Source organism: Hetaerina americana, unplaced genomic scaffold, assembly GCF_022747635.1.
Source record: "Hetaerina americana unplaced genomic scaffold, ioHetAmer1.1.p SCAF_9, whole genome shotgun sequence".
Taxonomy (NCBI): domain Eukaryota; kingdom Metazoa; phylum Arthropoda; class Insecta; order Odonata; family Calopterygidae; genus Hetaerina; species Hetaerina americana.
In genome coordinates, this window is record NW_027287538.1 from 19,878,305 (window position 1) to 19,901,051 (window position 22,747).

At 36.1% G+C, this 22,747-nt stretch overlaps 1 protein-coding gene across 2 annotated transcripts in view; it reads right to left on the reverse strand.

Annotated features, from left to right (window-relative positions):
* Nucleotides 1-9,188: 9,188 nt before the first annotated feature.
* The window catches only part of LOC139698876 (lysosomal dipeptide transporter MFSD1-like), a 42,364-nt gene continuing 28,805 nt past the window's right edge, over nucleotides 9,189-22,747 (reverse strand). For both annotated transcript variants that reach the window (XM_071597823.1, XM_071597824.1), the window contains exon 12: nucleotides 9,189-10,320. In XM_071597823.1, coding sequence (XP_071453924.1) covers nucleotides 10,264-10,320 — 57 coding nt within the window. In that variant the 3' untranslated portion in view covers nucleotides 9,189-10,263. The remainder of the gene's footprint in view (nucleotides 10,321-22,747) is intronic.

Consider the following 22,747-nt stretch of genomic DNA (forward strand, 5'->3'; position numbering starts at 1 on the left):
TAAGTTGAATGGGGCAAACAAATAAGGGTTTACTATTGATAGTGGCCTTAATAAAAGGAAAATTTCAACCGTTTGGTCACAAGGTGCATTGACCTATTAAATATTCTAAAGATAAAGTTTTAGAGATCCAAACCTTTTCTAAATTCCGTTTGGACACCTTGATATGAACTTATTCTAAACATATAAACTCTGTGATACATGCAGCGTACCACATATTACTTAACACGGGCAACAATGTCTTAATAGTTGTTGAAAGGCACACACTTCCAACAATGCCGTTGTAATAAGAATTTCCTGCTGAACACCTCAAGCACCGCCCTTCAACTGAAGCCTAGACGCACATTCAGCTCTGAATCTTCTCAAGTTTATTCGTAGTTGTCACTTTGTGCGTATGTAATGTGCAATAAATTAGTAACGATTTTGCAGCTGTTTTTTATACACACGGCAAAAAAGAACAAACTGATGATAGCTATTGAATTGAAACACAAATTCTCAGTCATTGCGAACAATATTTATTTATATATGGCACGTGCTTGGACGTTATACTATATGTCAACATCAGGTCTGATTATGATGTTTTAAGGTAAAACCCGGGTCGCACCCAAATAAACATTTAGAAGAATAACTAAGTAGTTGTTTCAATTCATTAAGAGTAGATTCGATAAAGCTACATCTGAAATAACAAATTTTGAGTGATGCCAACTAAACCAAACCATAAAACAAGATCGTGAGAACATCAATTTTTTTATGGAAGATGATTTTTAGACAAAGAATGCAATATAAAAATGTCATGAATAAAAACTGGTGGAATTTTTTCAAAAATGCATTTTAGATTTTTTTCATAAAATTTATAAATCTGGGAACAGAATGAATGTTTTTCCAACAAGATAAAAGGGGACTTTGGTTTAAAGACACAAACTGTGGACTAGAACGAATTATACTTGCAAGTCAAGGTGCCTACGGTATTACCGTTTCCGTATTAGGAAACACACCAGGATTTGACTTTTTTCCCTTAACATTGCTAGTCGGAGGAAAAATGAAAAATCCCAAGACATGGAAATGTGGTGCCCTCTGAGGCTAGCAAAAATACAATGGATAGAACATGAGAAGTATTCTAAAAAGTAACTGAAGAGAGAAGTTTATGAAAGGCAAAGACGAGATGAAAATAGCCAATTGGAAACAGTTTTAGGCTAAAAACAACTACATAACCGAAGAAAGTGCCATTAATTTAAATAAAGGCCTAAAATGAAATAAAAAAACGAGATAGCTGAGATCATAAACTTGATTGGCAATAGGTTGTAAAGGGGGGTGGGGAATAAAACAAAGTTACATGTAAGGGGAAATGTAGGGAACACACACTAGGTCACTTGGATGTGTTTGGGAAACAGTGACCCACTTATATCTCAGTCACACATAAAAAGGCAATATTAATAATAAAAAAAATGAAACAAACTTGAAACCATTCGATCACTAGGGTGTGTTTAAGTAATAACAGTCACTCTCATGAATCGCATTCACACACACACTCAGGATTTACAAGGATTCCTCAAATGTCAGTATTCCGTCAATTACACAGATGAATACAAAATTATAAGTCGGATGTACGCACGCTTTCGCTCATTAAATCAATCACTCAGGTGTTTTCAAAAACAGGGACCTTTGTGTTTAGTCATACTTACCCTTAAAATATATCCTTATCGTTCCTCATGGTCCCATCTATTGATGACCTTTTATGGCTATAGCATGCCTCTCCCCCTTCCTGAAATCAAATTGATCATCCCTTTGGTGGTCATTTGTTCTCCTCTTCATCCTCTTATTGACGATCCCTGTGTGCCACCTTAGCTGCATGCGAAATCAAACTGCTCCTTCCTCCCTCATCAATGCTAAGAAAGTCTGTAAAAATGCTACCTTCCAAATTTTCAAAAACCCTTCAAGTAGTTTAGGAGGATGTCATCCATTCCTATACCATATTTGATTTCAATTTTCATAGTGCTCTTTCTGTCTTGTAATTAAGATTGTCTAAGCCTATGTTATCCTTATTTTTGACATATTCTCCGTCTTAACTTGCTGACGTAAAATCTTCACCATGTAGATGCTCTCTCTATGTATTCTTTCCATATATCTTGAATCTTTTCTAGTTCAATAACTAAATTTCATGCCATATCTTTAATATGTAGGATAAATGGAGTTTCCCTTTTTATTTCTAGCTAGTTAGCTTTCAATCAGCCAGGAGGTTAAAAATCTACTGAGTGCATTGAAAAGCCAGTTCAATAGGATGAGAATGAATGTGGGAAAAAGAAAGGTTATGTGGTTTTTCAAAAAGAGAAAGGCTAAGATAACATTAAATTAGGAGAGAAAAAACTAGAGCGGATGACACAGTTGATGTATCTTAGAAGTGTTTTGGACCAAAATGGTCAAAGTAGAGGTGACATAAGGAGAGGAATTGCATTAGGCAAAGAAGCTTTCACCAGGAGGTAATTGATGACAGGAACATTGATTAAGGATATTCAGAGAAGGCTCATTAAAACTTTGATATGGAGCATAGTTATGTACAGTGCAGAAACATGGGCCATTGTAGCAGGATGATAGGCATACAGTGGAGGCTTTCGAGGCGTGGGTGTGGAAAAGGATGAAGAAGGTGAAGTGGACAGAAAGGAAAACAAATGAGAAAGTGTCAGGTATGGTGGGGGAGGAGAGGGGATTATTGAGAAGGGAGGCTAATTGCACTGATGTATTGAATACATATCTCTATACTAAGATATGCACCTCTCTACGATTATTACTTATTGGCATATAAACCTGAATAATGACCTAGTTTATTGGTCCAGCATTAATTTCTACTAAGAATAGCCTATGGCCTGCATGACCTTTTTACTATGCTTCTTGCTATCTTTTCATTCTATACTCTTGCCACCCCTCGTTGATCCTCTTCCCCTGTTTATCACTCCCATAATCCATGCCATTCATCCATCTCGAAAGATCCTAAAATCTATGTTTACTTTCTTCATCACTCACTTTATATTCTCCAATTTCTCTCTCCACAACATTGTCCTAACAATCAAAGTCCCTATTCAAATTGCTTTGGTCCTCTTCTGAGACTTCTTCTCTGGTACTGCTGTTAATTCCAAATAGCAAGGATATTGTGTGATGACAATCATGGAAGCCTTGCTTCTCTCACTCTAGAGCATGACACAGCCCTATGAGCTAAGTCACACAGTGGCCAGGACTTTTTCTCATAAACTTTTGGGATGAATAATTGAAGTGGTTTCCCATTACTTCCCTCAATAGTGGTTTTAACATGAAGTCATTATGCAAATGGGCCCATGCATTATGCACCAGGCATGGGCCCATGGGCACCATGGGCACGTGTCAGACACCTTTACAGCCGACTCACTGAGGAGCAGACACTGACAATTGAATATTGCCTCCTATCCTAATTATTGTTTATAATTTAAATGCATAGTTTAAAAATCTACCTAACCATTTAATTGATGAGACAAGGATTTCATTATTTAAGAGGAATCTATTTACATATTTGGTTGATGAGAGTTATTATAGTGTATGTGAAATGTGGGAGGAAGAGTATATATGGACTGATTCGTAGTATCTATGAAAAGAGAAACTGGCCAGAAGACTTTTTGAGATCAGTGATAGCTCCTATTCCAAAAACGTTAAAGGCTACAGCATGTGAGGACTACTGAAAAATAAATTTGATATCCCACACAGCTAAGGTTATTCTTAGGATAATCAACAAAAGGATAGACAGTAGGATAAATGATTACTTAGGGATTATCAGTTTGGGTGCAGGAAAGGGAGAGGTACGCGTGATGCCATTGCAGTAATGAGATCACAAATAAGAGGAATATAGAATACAATCAGGATGTATTTGCCTATTTCGCAGATTTCGAAAAGGCATTTGATAGAGTGAATTGGGAAAAACTAATGAGTATATTGCAGAAAATAGGAATAGATTGGAGAGAAAGGAGGCTGATCCGCAACCTGTACATGTCTCAGACTGCTCAGGTGCGAGTGGGGAACGGGGAGTCCGGTTGGGCAGTGTTAGGAAGGGGTGTAAGGCAGGGTTGCTCATTATCACCGTTGCTGTTCAACCTGTATGCAGAGGAAATGATCAAAGAGGCATGGGAAGAACTGGAGGTAGGAATGAAAGTGGGCGGGGAATTCATAAAATCAGTTAGGTTTGCTGATGACCAAACTATAATTTGTCAGTCAGCCAAGGGGTTGCAAGCATTGCTTAGTGAATTGGAAAATCTGTGTACTAGATACAGGATGAGAATCAATATTAATAAAACATAGGTAGAAAGAAAAAGGCTAAGCTTAACATTAAAATAGGGGGGCAAAAACTAGAGCAGGTAGAACAGTTTACGTATCTCGGTAGTGTTTTGGACCAACACGGTCAAAGTAGTAGGGACGTAAGGAGAAGCATTGTGCTAGGCAAAGAGGCTTTCACAAGGAGGAGGGAGTTGATGACAGGGAAGTTGAGTAAGGATATTAAGTAAAGACTCATAAAAACTTCAATATGGAGCATAGCTATGTACGGCGTGGAAACGTGGTCATTGAAGCAGGAGGCTGGAGGCTTTTGAAATGTGGGTGTGGAGAAGAATGGAGAAGGTGAAATGGACAGAGAAGAAAACAAATGAGGAAGTACTTGGTGTGGTGGGCGAAGAGAGGTGTTTGTTGGGAGAAATCCTATGGAGGCAGGAAAAGTGGATGAAGGGGGTAGTGACCGGCAGTGGGATGTTGAAGACTGTAATAGAGGGGAGAATGTTAGGTAAACGAGGAAAGGGAAGGAACAGGATAGGGTTTTAGGATGGGATGAAGGGAGGAAGGAGGTACTCAGAGATGAAGAGGGACTTGATGTAGAGTAGGTTGCTGGATTGTGTTTTTTTATCTACTTTAACCAGTAAATTACTAAAAAATAGCTTATATTAATATTTATGTAAAACTTGAGTGCATATGAGTTTCCTCTCGTTACTGAATTGGTATTTCTATTTGAGAATATTGTGACCTATATCCCATTGACATGTCATAAACATCTGACATGTATTCTCAATACTGGAGTCTGTGTCTGCTGGAAAAATAAATACATTACTATTACACCCTCACACCATCTATGGGACTACCATGAAGTATGCTGCACACCTATAGGGGTCAATGGGTAATATTTAAATAATAAATTATGAAAATGAAATTTTAACCTACCATTACCTTTTATGTACCACCACTTAAAAAAAGTTCACAAAAACTTTCTTCATTGCATTCAACAAAACTAAATCTTGCCGTAACTCACCAATTCTATGAATGCACAAGGATTACAATACTGTACGTGAACATTTAGATTTGTAAAATGGAATATAAGTGTATGTATATATCTTCAAGGTAAATTTTCTAATGAGGAAAAAGGAGCCATGATTTTTTTTAATTATCTATAATAATAAGTAATCTATGGTTTATAATCGTTGACACATATTTATACTTTTTTAATGTCACTACTGAATTTGAAATCATTATTCTAGTGCACAATTTATGCTAATTGCACCAATGTATGGAAAACATGAATGGAATAAATTTTAAATATAAAAACATTTATCCCTTAGTTTTTTTGGGGAATATTACATTAAATAAATAAAAATAAATACATTACCACTGGTCAAGGTAAACGTGTAGATGTAGTGCGGAATATCGTCAAATATGGAAAATATGAATGAAATAAATTTTAAATATAAAAATATTTATCCCTTAGTTTTTTTGGGGAATATTAGATTAAATAAATAAAAATAAACACATTACCAGCAGTGAAGGTAAACATGTTGATGTAGTGTGGAATATCGTCAAATTCTAATGCTTTGTAACAACAACTGTATTCCTCATTTTCAACTTTGATAATCATACCCAGGCAGCCTAATAGCCTATTAAGCAGAGTACCTGACAACTGACCCAAGGTGCTTCTGTGCATTGCCAACTTATTCCAAGATATTTCAGTACACCAGAAATTTGCGGAAAATAAAAGTGGCACCAGGTAAGGGAACAGGTCCCCCTCTCCCGTGAATGCATGAATTTCAAACAAACTAGTGCTTGATATGAGTGAGAAATCTACCCTCCCCATCAAAATCAACCTCTGAGATAACGTTGTTTATCCATTCTGACATGGCCCAGAGAATTGCTCACCAACCATGAAAATTCAATACAATGTACAAAACCATGCACTGACATTGGTTGAGTTGCCACCTCACTAGTTTTAACAAGAGAAGATAAAGTCAGATTAAAATAAATATTTCAATATACCTAATATACCATCACGTATAGTTGTGCCTAAGAGAGGCTATAGATAAATAATAATCCTTGGGTCTGCTAAAATCTCTTTTCAAATGCACTTTTTGCAATTCTCACTTACATTAATGAACTACTAAAAACATTGAATTTTGTGAGTATTAACAACAACTTTCAATTATTTCAGCGTCGATTGCAAAGTGATACGAATAAAGCTTGGATCTCCAAATTGCTGAATCAATGACAATGCTGCATACCATACAATTAATTCATTATGATATTCAAATCAAGTAACTGCAATGAGTTAAAAAAAAAATAATGGTGAAAATGAGGGATAAATTGATCTATTTAGTCATTGAAACGTCAAAAATAATTGCAATAACATTAACTATGAGTCAAAAGGTATTTGGACTTCCTAAAATGTACAGGCAGCAATATTTTGCCATTTGATTCATTAGTATTCTGAGACACCTTTACCAGTAACCAACAAACATCATTTAACATGGGTACCAACTGAAATTTTAATTATTTATTTTCTAATAACTTCAATTTTTGGGTATGAATCAAGAAGTGACTACAGCAATTGTCTCTGGTGTTACTTTCAAATCCCTGCACTTTATGGCTGAACTAGAATTCACATCAAGAGCTGCACACTTCTAACAACATCGACTTCCAAAGAGAAGAAATATCATGATATTTTGTAAAAATTATATCAAAATATTTTGTAAATGATATTTAATCCATAAAAAGTTGCCTGGGTATTATTGAAACATAATTTTTATCAAGTACAGGGTGGGCCAGCATTTCTTGATGTTTTTCAAATCAAATTACTTCAAAAATCATCAGGTAACACTGACTCAACCTTCTTTATTCAAATATTCTCTCCCCATATACTACATCCTTGGTTATGTGGCAGGGCTTGTGCATTCCAATGACCCTTAAAGTTGTGCTGGTGGGAGCGATGATAATTTTTCATGGTATGGTCAGCCATGCCAGATGTTAGGAGCCAGACAAAATGTAGTCTGCACAGCATATGTTGCTCAGTGAGATGGCTGCAAAGATGTCTGACCCCAGTTGGATGGCCATTAAGTGATGGTGTGACGTTAAAAACATTATTTTTCATGGGGTGGCCTTCCACTTTGACAGACCCCAACCATATCAAATTGGTGAACGATTTAGCGTGGGAAAATCCCCGTTTAACTGTTAGGGAGATAGCCGAGGAAGTGAACATTAATTTTGTATCCTGCCAGACAATTTTGACAGACATTTTGGGCAAAATGCCAGGAACTCTTGGATCGAGCCAATGCTGACCCAGAGTTCCTAAAAACCATCGTAACCGGTGACCTATGTTTACGGTTATGATGTTGAAAGGCCCAGTCTTCTCAGTGGAAAGGTCCTCATTCTCCGCGACCAAAGAAAGCTCACATGCCCCGGTCCAATGTGAAGGTCATGCTGGTGTGTTTCTTCGATTGGCAAGGGCTGATTCATTACGAATACGTCCCTCAAGGTGAAACCGTCAACAAAGATTTCTACTTAAAGGTTATGAAGAGGCTGAGGGTCGCAGTGAGCCGAAAGAGGCCGGACATGTGGAGAAACAATGCTTGGCGTTTCCACCACAATAACGCGCTGGCTCACACGGCGCTGATCGTGACAGAGTTTTTCGCGAGCACCGGAACTTCCGTGATCCCGCAGCCACCCTACTCTCCAGACGTGGCTCCATCAGACTTTTTTTGTTTCCTAAGTTAAATTCAACCTTGAAAGGGTGTCAATTCGACTCTATTGCAGACATTAAAACTAATTGTACAGCAGACCTGAAGAGGATCCCTGAGGCGGTTTACCAGGCAGGGCTCGAGAGCTGGAAGAAATGTTGGCAAAGGTGTGTCGTCAGCCAAGGCATGTACTTAGAGGGCGACCAGTTCGATTAAGCTGTATTCGTCGAAATACACAAGTTATAAAATCAGTCGTCCTTTTAGACTTAATATTATGTCCAAAATTCTATTTAATACTTTCCCTCACAAACCTGAGTGCATGAAGCTGAAACCCTTACTTCTATCTTAAGCACTATTTTCATGGAAAAAATTCAGCATAATTATTGACCTCATTTATGCATCATCTCTTTGCCTGTTGTAACGCCACATGGGTGATGTTGGGTGACTAACTGAAGCTAAAGGAAATTTCAATGTTACAATTTTTGTTGAATTGATAGAGAGCCAGGAAATTCAAGAGCCAAAATTAATCATTGTAGCATAATATGACCTTAATATTACAATGCAGAAATTTCAAAGCGTAAAAATCATTCACCTTGACCAGGATTTGGACCCAGATCCCTCGATGTCCAGTTGAGTGCTTTAACCAGCTAAGCTACTGATGCATCCTCTAACACTTCAAAATTTTAGGGGTTTTAAAGGAACTAGATGTCACAGCAAAATACAATACCTTTGTACAATGTCACAAGTATTCGTATGCATTGCACCACAGTCCACAAGGTTAAAGCCAATTGTTTCAAAAACAGCAGTGTTACTCTAGACAAATACCAAGAAACTGCCGGAGATGCTGCAACAGTAAATTTTAAGAGTCATCTGCTAATATGCATTAAAAATGCAGAAATTTCAGAGTACAAATCATTTACTTTGAGCTTTACACTTTGAAATTTCTGCATTTAAACACTTATTAGTGGATGCCATGGTTAAAAATCACTGTCGCAGCATCTGCCACAAATCTTTGAACCTTTAATTTTTTTTTCTGCATAGCTGTCCTTCTGTAACAGTTAACTGCCATTTTTAACATTTGACAAGATCTCTCCTTTCCAGAAAATTCTCCAATCCCCATAAATCTCATACTTTTGGTCCAAATATTTAGGGTTAAAGCATGTGACTAAAGCCATAAATAAAATGCATTCCTTACATCAAATTTTTTTTATGTCAAGACTAAAATTCAACTTGATTATTCTGTTCATCTTGATTCCTTGCTCACACAGGTATGGAAATTGTTCTTCAAAATTGACATTTCAAGGTTTTTCACATACAATATAATACCAAAAATAGTATCACAGACATAACATGCTATTCAAATAATAAAGTTTATACCAGAGATTACCACATAGGTACTACATACCCATAATCTCTCACAAACACACACACACACACAGACATACACATTCATCACCTGCAGGGTCCATTCTTTCCTTCGTACCTTGTCCATCTGGACACCACCTTGAAGTCACACTTCAATAACGACACCCACGCACATCTTGCAATACATATCAGATCAAATAAATGCCAGAACAAGAACATATCTACAATCATTACAATTTGCTAATCTAAATAATTACGTTACTAATACCTGTACATAAAAGAGACAATGGCTGAATAAGGAGAGTATCACAATTGCTGATTGGAACACTTGTGTTAGTTTGAGAGGGAAAGAAAATTTTCAACCATAGAAAAAGGAAAGGGAAAATAGAATCATCACAAATTACACATCATTTTCACCAATGGAAAAAACTACATACAATATTTAAGTAATATAACACAAAGGAATATGTTTCAATCAGATATGTTCAAGTAATCAGACAAATCAGTGTCAAAAGACATTAGGAAAAAGATATAACAGTACCATTCCTCACAGAAAACAAATTCAGCAAAAAATATTTTTGGAAACAAGAAAAACCGCAAGAAGCATTTGGAACTTTTACTTAAGTAATTTTTTCAGGCATTTACTCAGAATAAATTCCTTAAGTTAAAAACAAAAAATAGAGATTAACAAGTAGCTAATTAACATTCTTTCCCCGCTTATTCTTGAACATTTTTCTCATCAATTGGTATTTAATCATTTACATATAAAAAATATTGATCATTACACCCTCTATACATCTTTTTATTTTTAAAGCTGAAAATGACAAATTTCAACAAAAAAAAACCTTCGGCTTTCACAAGGTAGGCTTTGTAACATTTTCCATATTGGGGTGAAGCTCGATTACCTCAGAGCACGATATGCAAGGCCCTTTAAACTGGTATTGTAGTGAGGTGGGAGCTGAAAAAATAAACCAACAAACACAATGAGGTAAATCACTTGACTGTAAACAATCAATGGTAAAAAGATCCAATAAATAATGTGAAATTAATGCTATAACGCAATGTAAAAAGATAAGATCCATAACAAATTTTCAATATTAAACAATATTGCATAGCTCATACTATGTATAAGCATCCAAACTTAACCTTTTCGAGTATCCCACTAACTTTTTAAAAAAATCATTAAAAAATACAAAATGTATTGCACATTGGTTTCAAAACAAAAATTAATGTGTTTAAAAAAAATAAAACTCACTCAAAATTAATAGGAATTAGTAATGAATAATAAAAGATATTTTTAAAAAAACAGTGCTTACGACATCATGCCTGAAAGTATTTCTAGTATACAGTAGGATTATACAAAGGTACATGTTGTTATTATAATAGACATCACATTTCCAAACACAATAACACTACACCATGGAATTATTTTCCCCGATCCCTTTTTTTTTTAAGGTAAAGCACTCGGTACAAGTTAATCAAAATAATATACATTCTTCTTCACAACACCACATTTATGCAATCCTTCCACTGAATTTCACTTCATACAAAACTTTATGGTTTTGATGAGACTAAATAAGACCCAGATGCAAGATGAAAAAAACAGATTTGAGGCCTAAGTTTTCATGGTAATTTTTCAAAAAGAGCTTCATGGTCCATTTTAAAAACTAAGTACATAACGAATCTATCATCATATTACAGTGAAAAATTGAAATAGTATTACTACAAGCATAACTTATTTCAAATGGCACAGATACCCGTTGGAAAAAATCCACTTAGAGTTGGGCTTCATTTTTCATAAATACACACAAAAAAAGGGTCAAAAAAGCATTTATTTATTGCGGAGGTCAGATGCACTCAATGTGCCAAAGTTTATGAAAAAATTTCTACTCAAAGCTCAAAAACAACTGCTATTCATTGGGTTAGCAAATGAGCGTAAGGAAAACTTATAATATTCTACTGGCATTAAAAAATGTTGGCCGCTTTTCATATGCTTAATTTAAATAAATTAAATAATTTAAAATACGAATTATGCTACTGAGTAAGAGAGAAAACACTTTTGAGACATCTGGTTTGGAAACACCAAGACATCTCCTCTCCTACTCACATGAACAAAGGGAGAATATTCGCGGATAAATATGAAGTGTCTTTATTTTCAAATACACAATATCAATCAGCATAGATTACCTTTTGAAGCATAGTTTTACTAGCCATACTGTAAAGCAGTGGGCTTCCGTTCTTTTATAAAATGAACATATTATTAGGAAATTTACAACCAAACACTATTTTAAGCTTCCCCCTTTTAAGTTAATCCCTAAATGCATCATTTTGAGGATAAAGAGTACACAAATATTGAACCCTGAGTTAATTAGGAATGTCATTCACTTCCTAAGAAATGTACAAGTCTCAAAAGACTTTCTGCAGACAAAAAAACCTCTCCACATTAACATACGACAGCCTATTTCTGTGCTCACCAGGAGGCTTGGATGCGACTGAAATTCTTAAGTTTTCAGTTGAAGCATCATTTTTGAATAAATTTTTCTTTTTTTAACCATATTTTCCATGAAGATACTCAGACAAATGACAAAACATGTTAAAGAAACTTTGAAACTAACATAAACATTTCAAATTAGACACAAAGACTGATTTAGGATGATAAAATCGCAGTCGAGTAACAAGCAACTTGAAAAAAAAGATTTTAATCATTGCCACGAACATCACCATGGAAAAGGATGAACAATGACACCTTTACACCCAAAATTTTTTCTCATTCCTCTCCTTTCTAAAAGAAAGAGAGAGACGAAGGAGGGGACGTTTTTTTAAAAGCTGCTCAAGCCAAAGTTCTCATTCTAAGGCTATCAATGTCTCCATCACCATCAGACTCTTCGCTTTCGCTGGGAATCTTAATGAATTTTATGTGTTTCCTACTGGCGCTTCCGCCAAAAGAATTCCACAAAGATCCGAGCCAACCGCCTGCATCGCTTCCTTGCTCGCTCATATCCTCCATCGTTCTACTTCTTCCGCCCAATGGCAAGGGAGGCGAATCACACTGAGGTCGCAGTCGAACTCGGCGAGCAGTGGGGAATGGCCAGCAATTGCCAGAACCGTGTCGGGTTTCTCTGGATCCCTTTGGGGGAGAAAACCCCACCACCATTCCCAAAACATGTACTTTCATGTGATGACGAGGCATTCATTCATTTTACGCATTCATTTGTCAAGCTCCCAAACACATTTCAAAGCGGCATGTTTAAACAAATTGGCTCAAAACCATAACAGTTTGGGAAAAAATTATCAAGTACCTACCACAGATGCAAAACAAATGTCGCTGCATGTAAAAAAAACAGCTCTTTAGGCGGTTTAAAAAAAAATAAAGAACATGAACAGTTGTGCCATCTTATTCGCTGTGCAAATCATAAGAATGCACGGACAGTATATATGAAAAAAAGGATATAAATGAGAGGTAGACTGAAGAATACAAAGAAAAGAATCCCGATAAGACTGTCCGATAAGCTGTGTTTTTTATCCAACTAACACCACATCAAGGAAATTCTTAAAATAGTGGGTCAAAATTTAAGATCGAACAACTCTTCACGTTAAGTCGACGGGAAGAGATTATCCTAAATTTAAGAAACGTAAGGATTGAAAAGAAAAATAGTGGGAAAAGAGCTCATTATTGATTGATAGATAAGATAAACAAGCACACATCCTAACCTTGGACTGAATTACAGTTAAATAAAAAAATAAAGTTAACTATAACTGGTAAACACACTCAAACAGATAGAGATGGCAGGGTCAATGCATTATTCAAGACAAGTCTCTTTCTCCTTCAAAGGTGTTTCATTATGTCTCACCAAGCACAGAAGTAAATTAGTGCCGGGCAAGGAAAATGGATTGGGACCTTGACATCATGATTGAGATGAACCCTTTTAAGTTGAGGTGTACCATTGCTATTACTCTGTGGGGAAAAACGAATGAGGTATACCCGTGAAACCTATGCGAATGACAGGGTTCAAAACCCAAGCCCAAATCTCATGTAACAGAAAATAAATATTGGGACCGTTCACCATTAATGACAATAATGCACAAAATAGAGCAATATGACATCAAACGAGTATATATACAAGTGCTCATACATCTGGAATTATATCAGATAATCCACCAAGCACAGGCAACAGAGGCGATAGGCAAAATGTAAGCTCCAAGCTCTACTGCATTCAAGTCAGAGGCCAATGGCTAAGAAGCTATGAATAGCCTGTGGTGTTACTTTAAGGTGTTCAGACAATCTTTATCGCGAGCTTCTGAGACTAAATCCTGACTATTAAGACAGTAATTAAATAATAATCACCTAACTTAAACATGTACACAAAAGACGTCCTACCAAGAGTTAGAAACAAGCATTCAAAGCACTTATCTGTTGAAAGTGGGTTAGTTTTTGTGTAATTCAGAATAAACACCAGAAAAAAAAATGATGATCATGAAATATAACGACCAACCATAATTTTCTTGCTGCAGACACTAATGAATAGGAAAAAATATTGACTTAATGGATAATAAGGACATTCTAAAAAAAAATATTGCTTACCATGCAAAACCAAGAAAACAATTTGGAATACAAGAAAACAACTGATGAAATAGTTTGACTTTAAAAAATCAATTTAGCCTGCTTAGGTTGGTCCAACCAGCCTGCGCTAGCTGGATAAAATGCAGCACATTTCATGTGCTTTGTGCATAAAAATATCTCTTAAATAATGTTGAATTGTAAAAGGAAGCTCATGAAAGATGAAGCGCAAAGGCCATGAATACTTTGAAGTGTTTCTTAGAGGCCTGTAGATGAAAGAAACATTAACCCACTAATCCCTTGGGGCATTAAAGCAAAATTTAGGCAAATGATAAATTATCCTTTTGAATTCAAATCTTTATTATGTCTATTTTACTTTATTGCTCCAAAGATTACAAATGCTAGTATTTTACCTTTTTTGCATTAAACCTCTCCACATTAAAGGACTTTTTAGGGCTTTTCTTGGGCTTTCTTCTGTCAAATATTTTTTCATTATTTTAACACCGAGACAGCATGGAATCATTTGACTCTGGATATAAGATGAGAACACTGGGGTAAATTTGCACGAATTTTTCCCTACAAAAACAACTTCTGATGGAAAAACCTAAATCAACAGCGAAACTTCTAATATGGATGGAAAAATAACCAATCTTGAGCTTATTTTCAAAATTCCTTGATTAAATAAGATTGTTATGGAATTAAATCTAAGCCAAGGGGTTGACGGCAGCAAATACCAATACTTTCACCTAATGTCTTATAATAATTAAGTAATTCCATCTGGTTGATTTATCTTCAACAACATCAACATATTTAACATTTAACTGGATTTCAATACCTTCAGGTACTCCTCTGCGTTACTCAAATATTCTGAGGGATCGAGATGGTGCGGTGACTATCGTACTGGCTTCCCACCAAGAGGGCCTGGGTTCAAATCCCGGCGGTATTGAATATTTTTCAGAGGTATCTTGATCCCTACTTGAGGTGCTTTGTGAAGGGTACTTTGAGTGAGTACGCCGTCCGTTGGATGGGACGTTAAGCTGCGGACCCTTTGGCACCTTTCGTAAAGAGTAGGCTAATGCTGACGCCAGATTTCTGTCCACCCTTCATCCTTTCCTGTCCATCCCCCCTATGGCACAAATGACCTCAGCTGTCGGTTGCCTCCCCTAAATACTAATACTACTCAAATGTTCTGAGTGATCCAAAATGCTTCAGACCCTAAGGATTAAAGCAACCAAAAATGCCACACATCCCTAGAGGAGATGAAAATAAGAATCACTTACTTCCAAAAATTCAACTATCCAACCAGGTATTTTGGTGGCTGTTGACATCTTCACATGTATGTCATTGGAGAAACATGACTGAACTAAGCCAGCCAGAAGACCTTTGGCTGCAATCAGTTCAGAGCACCTCATTTGGAAATAAATGGAAGAACACTGATCACTCTTGACAGCAAACCCAGATTCTTAAATTTCCATTTTTTCACCATTAATCTAATAGAAGGTAGTGACAGTTACTAAAGAAGTACATGGACTTTTCTCACGAGGGTAATCTTTGGTAAGTTATAGCTCCCAAGGTTACTTAGGACTGTTGATTACTCAGTTTGGGTTAAGGAAGGGGAGAGGCAGACATAATGCCATCGTAGCAATGAGATCACTAATCAAGAGGAATACAGAATACAATCAGGACGTATTTGCCTGTTTCGTAGATTTCAAAAAGGCATTTGATAGAGTGAATTGGGAAAAACTAATGAATATATTGCAGAAAATAGGAATAGATTGGAGGGACAGGAGGCTAATCCACAACCTGTACATGTCTCAGACTGCTCAGATGCCAGTGGGGAACGGGGAGTTCGGATGGGCAGAGTTAGGAAGAGGTGTAAGACCCATTATCCCATTGGAGATAATGGGTCTTACACCTCTTATCCCATTATCCCCGTTGCTGTTCAACGTATATATGGAGGAAATGATTAAAGAGGGATGGGAAGAACTGGAGGTAGGAATGAAGGTAGGCGGGGAATTCGTAAAATCAGCCAGGTTTGCTGATGACCAAGCTTTAGTTTGTCAGTCAGCCAAGGGGCTGCAAGCATTGCTGAGTGAATTGGAAATTCAGTGTGACAGGTATGGGATGAGAATCAATATTAATAAAACAAAGGTTATGCGATTTTCTAGAAAGAAAAAGGCCAAGCTTAACATTAAAATAGGAGGGCAAAAACTAGAGCAGGTGGAACAGTTTACGTATCTCGGTAGTGTTTTGGACCAACACGGTCAAAGTAGTAGGGACGTAAGGAGAAGAATTGCACTAGGAAAAGAGGCTTTCACAAGCAGGAGGGAGTTGATGACAAGGACGTTGAGTAAAAATGTTAAGATAAGTCTCATCAAAACTTTGATAAGGAGCATAGTTATATACAGCGCAGAAATGTGGTCACTGAAGCAGGATGATAGAAGTAGATTGGAGGCTTTTGAAATGTGGATGTTGAGAAGAATGGAGAAGGTCCAATGGACCGAAAGGAAAACAAATGAGGAAGTACTTGGTATGGTGGGCGAGGAGAAGGGTTTTTTGGTTGAAATCCTATGGAGACAGAAAAAATGGATGAAGGGCATATTGACCGTGGGTGGGATGTTGAAGACTGTAATAGAGGGTAGAATTTTAGGCAAATGAGGAAAGGGCAGGATCAGGCTAGGGATTTTGGACAGGATGACGGGAGGAAGGAAATGCACAGATATGAAGAGGGACTTAATGTAGAGTAGGTTGCTGGATTATGTTTAGTTAGGAGTAACAAAATGTTTATTTGGTAGTTGTGTCCATCCAAACCCTACCTTAGCTGGTAGATTACTTAATAATAATAATCTTTTCTCTCACACTATTTGTTTCAGAAATTACATACAATTTAGCTACAAATTTATATTAAATAGAAATAGTAATACGTATTAGCGATTTTCATAACTGAAATACACTGATAATTTCCTGCTATTATAGAACATAAGTGGCAAAGCCCCGACAACAAATTTAAATGTAGCCCCTCCTGAATACATATGCGTTAATACATATACAGATTGTACAATTATGTTCTGCTGGCTATTCTTATGACAGATCAATAGCATAAGTAAGTATAGGGAAGAGAGAAATAAGGCATCAGTATGAGACTGCTCTCTTAAATGCAACTCAACACAATTACATCTACCTTTGATGAGACCAAATGCTTTTACAAAATTTTTTGTCTTCATAGCAGAGAAACTATTATTTTCAAATATTCTCTCTAATTTTCAATGAAGGTTAAAACATATCTAAGATATTCAGAGGATAAATGACAATTATAATACACCTCCCAACAAATAATCTGTGAAGATATACTCATCTTCTTCGCAATTAGATGCAGCCATAAATACATAATAATTATTCAAAAGGGAGGAATTTCTCAATTGTGTAAATATCTTGTTACTTCACTCACTGAAGTCATACATGAATGCTGTGAATTACAGTGAATAAAGATGAAACTCAAGCACACAGTCACAGCAGCGGACATAAATTACTTGATTTAAATCACAGAACTTTGGAAGACATTTTGGATCAGAGATTCTTTCAAGTATGCGGATAAAGTCACTTTCTTCTGAATCGTAGACATGAGTTCATTCACGAAATGATGAGTTCAAACTTTCAGTTTTTCGTACAACGGAGGACTCAATCTGAATACCATAGTTTACTAATTTTAAGCCGATGCAAACTGCAAGCCAACCTCCCAGCTTTGGCACACACACACATGCATAAGTACGCTAACAAATGTTTTGAAGTGATTAGAGCGTCTTCCCTTAAAATTATAGCTAGAATGAGAGTTCTTAATATTTCTTGAATTTACTGAAATAATGATTAGTCACTGAACTTGTAGCAGCATACTAACTACTTGAGTCACTTTATAGACAGTAATTTCCAAAACAATTGTAAAATATCAATGTTACATGAAGCATTGTGTTCACACATGCACAAGAGCACCACGAAAAAATTTAGTACAACTTCTGGCATGCCTTATTATATACATTTCATTTCGTCTTATTTGTGGAGTCATCCTATTGGCCATTCATACATCTCATTACATGGGATGTGAGAATATGGTGACATTTTCTCAACAAACTTTTCTTGCTTAGACAGACACATTTTTCTCAGTCCCTATTCTCCATCAAAAATGCATGTTTCCTACGGTTAAATACGTACAATATTTAATCAAATTGGCCTCTTGTCATAGTTTTTCCAATGAATTCAGTGAAAGCGATTAACTGCATCCTTCTCCCAATGTCGTATTCAAGGAGAGGATAAATGCAAGTTTTGCATAGTGTTGATTTCAAAGGTCCAAAGAGATGAGAATTTTCAAATCAAAAACATCATTTTTGAAATTGGAATTTTCTACAGAACACCCCATATTTTTATTCTCTTTATCAAACCAATTTTACTAATACTATAACAACAAGACAAATTGGATTATCTAAAACATAACATTTGAGTTTCAGGCAATAAATTATCCTGAAATTGGATCATTCCTGATGAAAATGGAACAATTCCATCATACAATTCAATTGTTTCCTGAACTCAAAATATGCAGACACCCTTTCATTAATTCAACTAGCAGAAGCCTGCCACCAAGCAGTGAACATGGTTTTTATAGCAGTCCCTAGAGAGAATCATTCAAAATATGGCATCATTTAGGGTACAAGAACATCATACAATGGTCTATTTTTTCACCTGCGTATTCGAACACCCATATGGAAATTGTCAATTACATGAAAGACATGTTCTGTTATTGGATGTGCATGAAATGTGAGTTCAATGACAATGAACCCAAGATGAGTTATGGCTAGAGATCAGCCAATTTTCCAATTGAGTCAAAAGCCCAACAGAAGCATTTTTGAGGACCATGGTAAGATGACATTGACATGTACATCAACAGGAAGATTATGTCAAGAGGTAACAGAGGTTTCAACTTTCTGGTGCAAGTGGTTTGTTAGGAAATAATTTGGAGAGATTACGACTTGAATACACCTTGTTATAATCTGAAATGTGATGAAACTATGATCCAAATATATTCTAGTCTATTTTCTTACGTTAAGGTTTATCATGTGAATACAAATATAAATTTAGGCAAGTGAAAAAAATGTTAATGGAATTTCAATAAATTGGCTTATAAGTATCCATGATAATTTATCCCTTTTTGCATTGCTAATAAATGGTTGCTAATGTCTGAATAAAGGTTTGATATGATGGAGGAATGAGAGGATTTTATGCTGCCAAAAACTGTTGACACCTGGAGATGCTTGATGTTTGACACACAGCTGATGTGAGAGGATTTCCAGATTTTAATTACATTTTTTCACAAAGTGAAAACCATTTTCAACGTTAAATTGATAAGAAAAACTATTCCTTTTAAAAAAATATTACTAAGGCTGATGGCATACTACCAGTACGGTAGGCCATGAACTTGATGAAAACAAGCAGTAACTCCATGCAATTTCTGGCTAAGAAATGAATTCACCACTCCAAACGACACACATTGAAAACTACCATGAAGATGCTAAGATTATTAAAAATGCCTCATTAAAAAGTTTAATAAAATTTTGTAACTATTAATTAAAACAATCCATGTCAGTCAGGCAGTAGAATTGTTCCATATCCTAAAGGTATTTATTATTGACTTCACTGGGGTGAGATTGAGACTTTATAGTCCCTTCTTCCCCCTAACCCCTGAAAATTACACATATACTGAAGGCAATTACAAACACCCAAGCCATCAGTAGAAAAGCCACCTAGGTGGAAATCGAATCTGTGGATTCTGGGTTGGCAGGCAAGGGCGTTACCCCACCAACCCTGGGAATGACTCCAATACAAAAAAAACATATTGAAATACATATACAAATGTGATACTGATTTCTTCAATTTATCCATTTCCCATCCTAAACAATTTTAAAACAAATGATTTTCTAACACAATGGAACTGATTCAGAGGATATCCCAAAAGAAATTCCCATAAATATATTTTTTGCGCAATGTTCAGAAACTTGACTGATCTGCAGGTTGAGTTCTAGACCTTTCCTCCATTATTCAAATTCATCCTTAACCCTTATCGCACCATTAAAAGGCATGGCCATGCAGCGGGCTTTATTTTGTCACCAAGGAAAATTTCCTCACAAAAACAAAGCTTAATACTTATACAAGTACCTCAGGTTAAGTTGCAGGAATTTCATTATACTGTACACCTCCAAAATCAATTAGCAACATGAAAATGTGGTACGTTTGGCCAAGTGAAGGTTTGGTGGTGTATGTGGCAGTCTAATCATTAATTGGGAGTGAATCAGCTGTATGTACGTATGATCAGTGTGCTTATCCGCAATAAAACAACTTCACACGAAGGTGGTGGCTAAGAACACGCATTGGTATGCAGCAGTAGCAAAGAAGATAGGAACTGAAGGAGATTTAAGAGATGCACAAAGAATTGATGAGTCTTGTTATTACAAAACTAAGTGCAGTTAATGAAACATGGAAGTCATACATAGATTTAGACAGAAGCACGCAAGTATTTATGATTTCTTACAGCTACAGAGTATCCTATATTAATGGCCTTTTGCAATATTTGCCAATTTTATCTGGGCAATGAAAAAAAACTTCCTTGGAGATTGCTTAACTATTATTAGAGAGTTTTTCCTCCGAGAAATGTCGTTCAAATGAATGATGCAATTATAAAGATTGCCTAGTAAACCAATAAAAATGTATTAGGATGGTATTATTCTTATGCCATTATGCAGTTCCAAAACTACTGAATGAGTAACACCTTGGATATTTTCATAATAAATTTATATCAGCACCACCAGTTTTGATTCACAGGTGATATCATAGGGTATAAAATCTCATATATGGCCACAAAATAAACACATTTTACCCTAGAGGGGGAGGTGCGTTCCAAGGATTAAGGTTGAGATGGGAAGGGAGAGGAAGGGACATCTATTGTTAAGAGTATGGGCTTCGGGGTGGGATTTGAGGACTGTGTTGAAACAAGGGTGGTGTAGGCAGTACTGCAGTGGTAGAAATGGGGTGGGGTAAGAGAAAATGAGGAGGAAGAGAAGTGGCAAGAGAATGGAATGGAAAGGAAGATATGAATGCACTTTTGTCCAGGACTTTCCTCTGGGATAGAGAAAAGTAATACTATTAATGCTATTCACTCTGTGAAGCCACTTCCACTGGACATCCCGAACAATTTTTATCATTTGTGGACGTGAAGTCCCGTTTGAACTCATTTACCCAACCATAAATTGTGGCAAACAGAGGAGTAGATGAGCCATGAACTTCATTCAACTCGGCTTTGATCTCTTTAAGTGTTACGCCTTTAAATAGATGTGGTTAATCACCACAAGACAAATTTTTTTCCACTTTTCTAAAGAAACAAAAATTTGCTGCTTCAATCAACTATGAATATGAAATCACATGATGGATACAGCTGAAATCTTAAAAGCAGTCCAGTGGAGTATGCGGCTTACGAAAGGCAAATCTTCTCCGAAACTGCAAGTGCCATCTCTTGGGTTCTCTAAGGACTTTATTGAATGACCCACATACGATATATTGTACGAGACTCCTTACTCTATCTAATAGTCATTCTTTCAATTAAGGCATTACCATAACCATTGTTCCTGGCAAACATTTTTATTATATTTACCATATGTAATTGTGTTTGGGTCAATAATGTGAGAGGGTCAGATTTTTATTTAAATCTATTTTTTTTATATCATGTGGATAAGTCAACATTGGCTTTATCATAATCATTAAATGCGGCTAAGTGAATTCTAGTGAAATAACTAATGTTAAATGCATGTTTTCCAGTAATAAGGGCCAAAAGAAATTTATTATAAAAAGTTTAACAGTGGTTATCTAGTTGTATAGAATCAATATTTATTTTGATCATTTCAAGGCATTGACAGTATCAACCATCATCATTAATAGTGATAGTTTGAGTGAAAGTTGCAAAATTTGCCATCAGTGTCATGACTACTGCCCATATGGTACAACTACAATATTTTTCTTTTTTTGCAATACTTCAACAAGTAGATAGAAGTAGTTTTTGCAGTTAGAAAATTCATAGCTGTGACGTTATCATTACATTATGGTGTTCAACAAATAACAAAAATGTTCAACTGGCTCACCATACCAGGCCACATTGCAAACACACAGTAAATGTACAAGTACTGGCAATTAATATATTTCAATTTGACGAGCACTATGTATGCCATGGAAACATGGTCAGTGAAGCAGGATGATAGGCGTGGATTGGAGGCTTTTTAACTGTGAGGGTGAGAAAAATGGATGGAGACGGTTAGGTGGACAGAAAGGAAAACTAATGAGGAGTTGATACATATGGCGGAAGAAGAGAGGGGATCATTGGGAGAAATCATTAGGAGATGGAAAAAAATTATGGAAAGCATATTGCTTGGCAGTGGTATGTTGAAGACTGATAGATGGGAGAATTTTAGGAAAACAAAGATGATGCAGGAACAGAATAAGGATGTTGTTAGACGGAATGAAGGGAATGAGGAAATAAACAGAGATGAAGAGGGATTTTGTGGTCGAGTGGGATGCTGGGTTCTGTTTTTGTTAGGAGAGGCAAAATATTCATTTGGCAATTGTTTCCATTCAAAACCTGCCTTAACCAGTAGATAACCAATAAAAATAATTAATAAAATTTTTTCAAGTCCATAAATAGCCAGGACCTGCTATAGGGGTCAACCCATGGCCAACCTTTTCGTTTGTAGGTGATAATCTCCATTGAATTTATAATAGTTCTCTTCTACACACACCT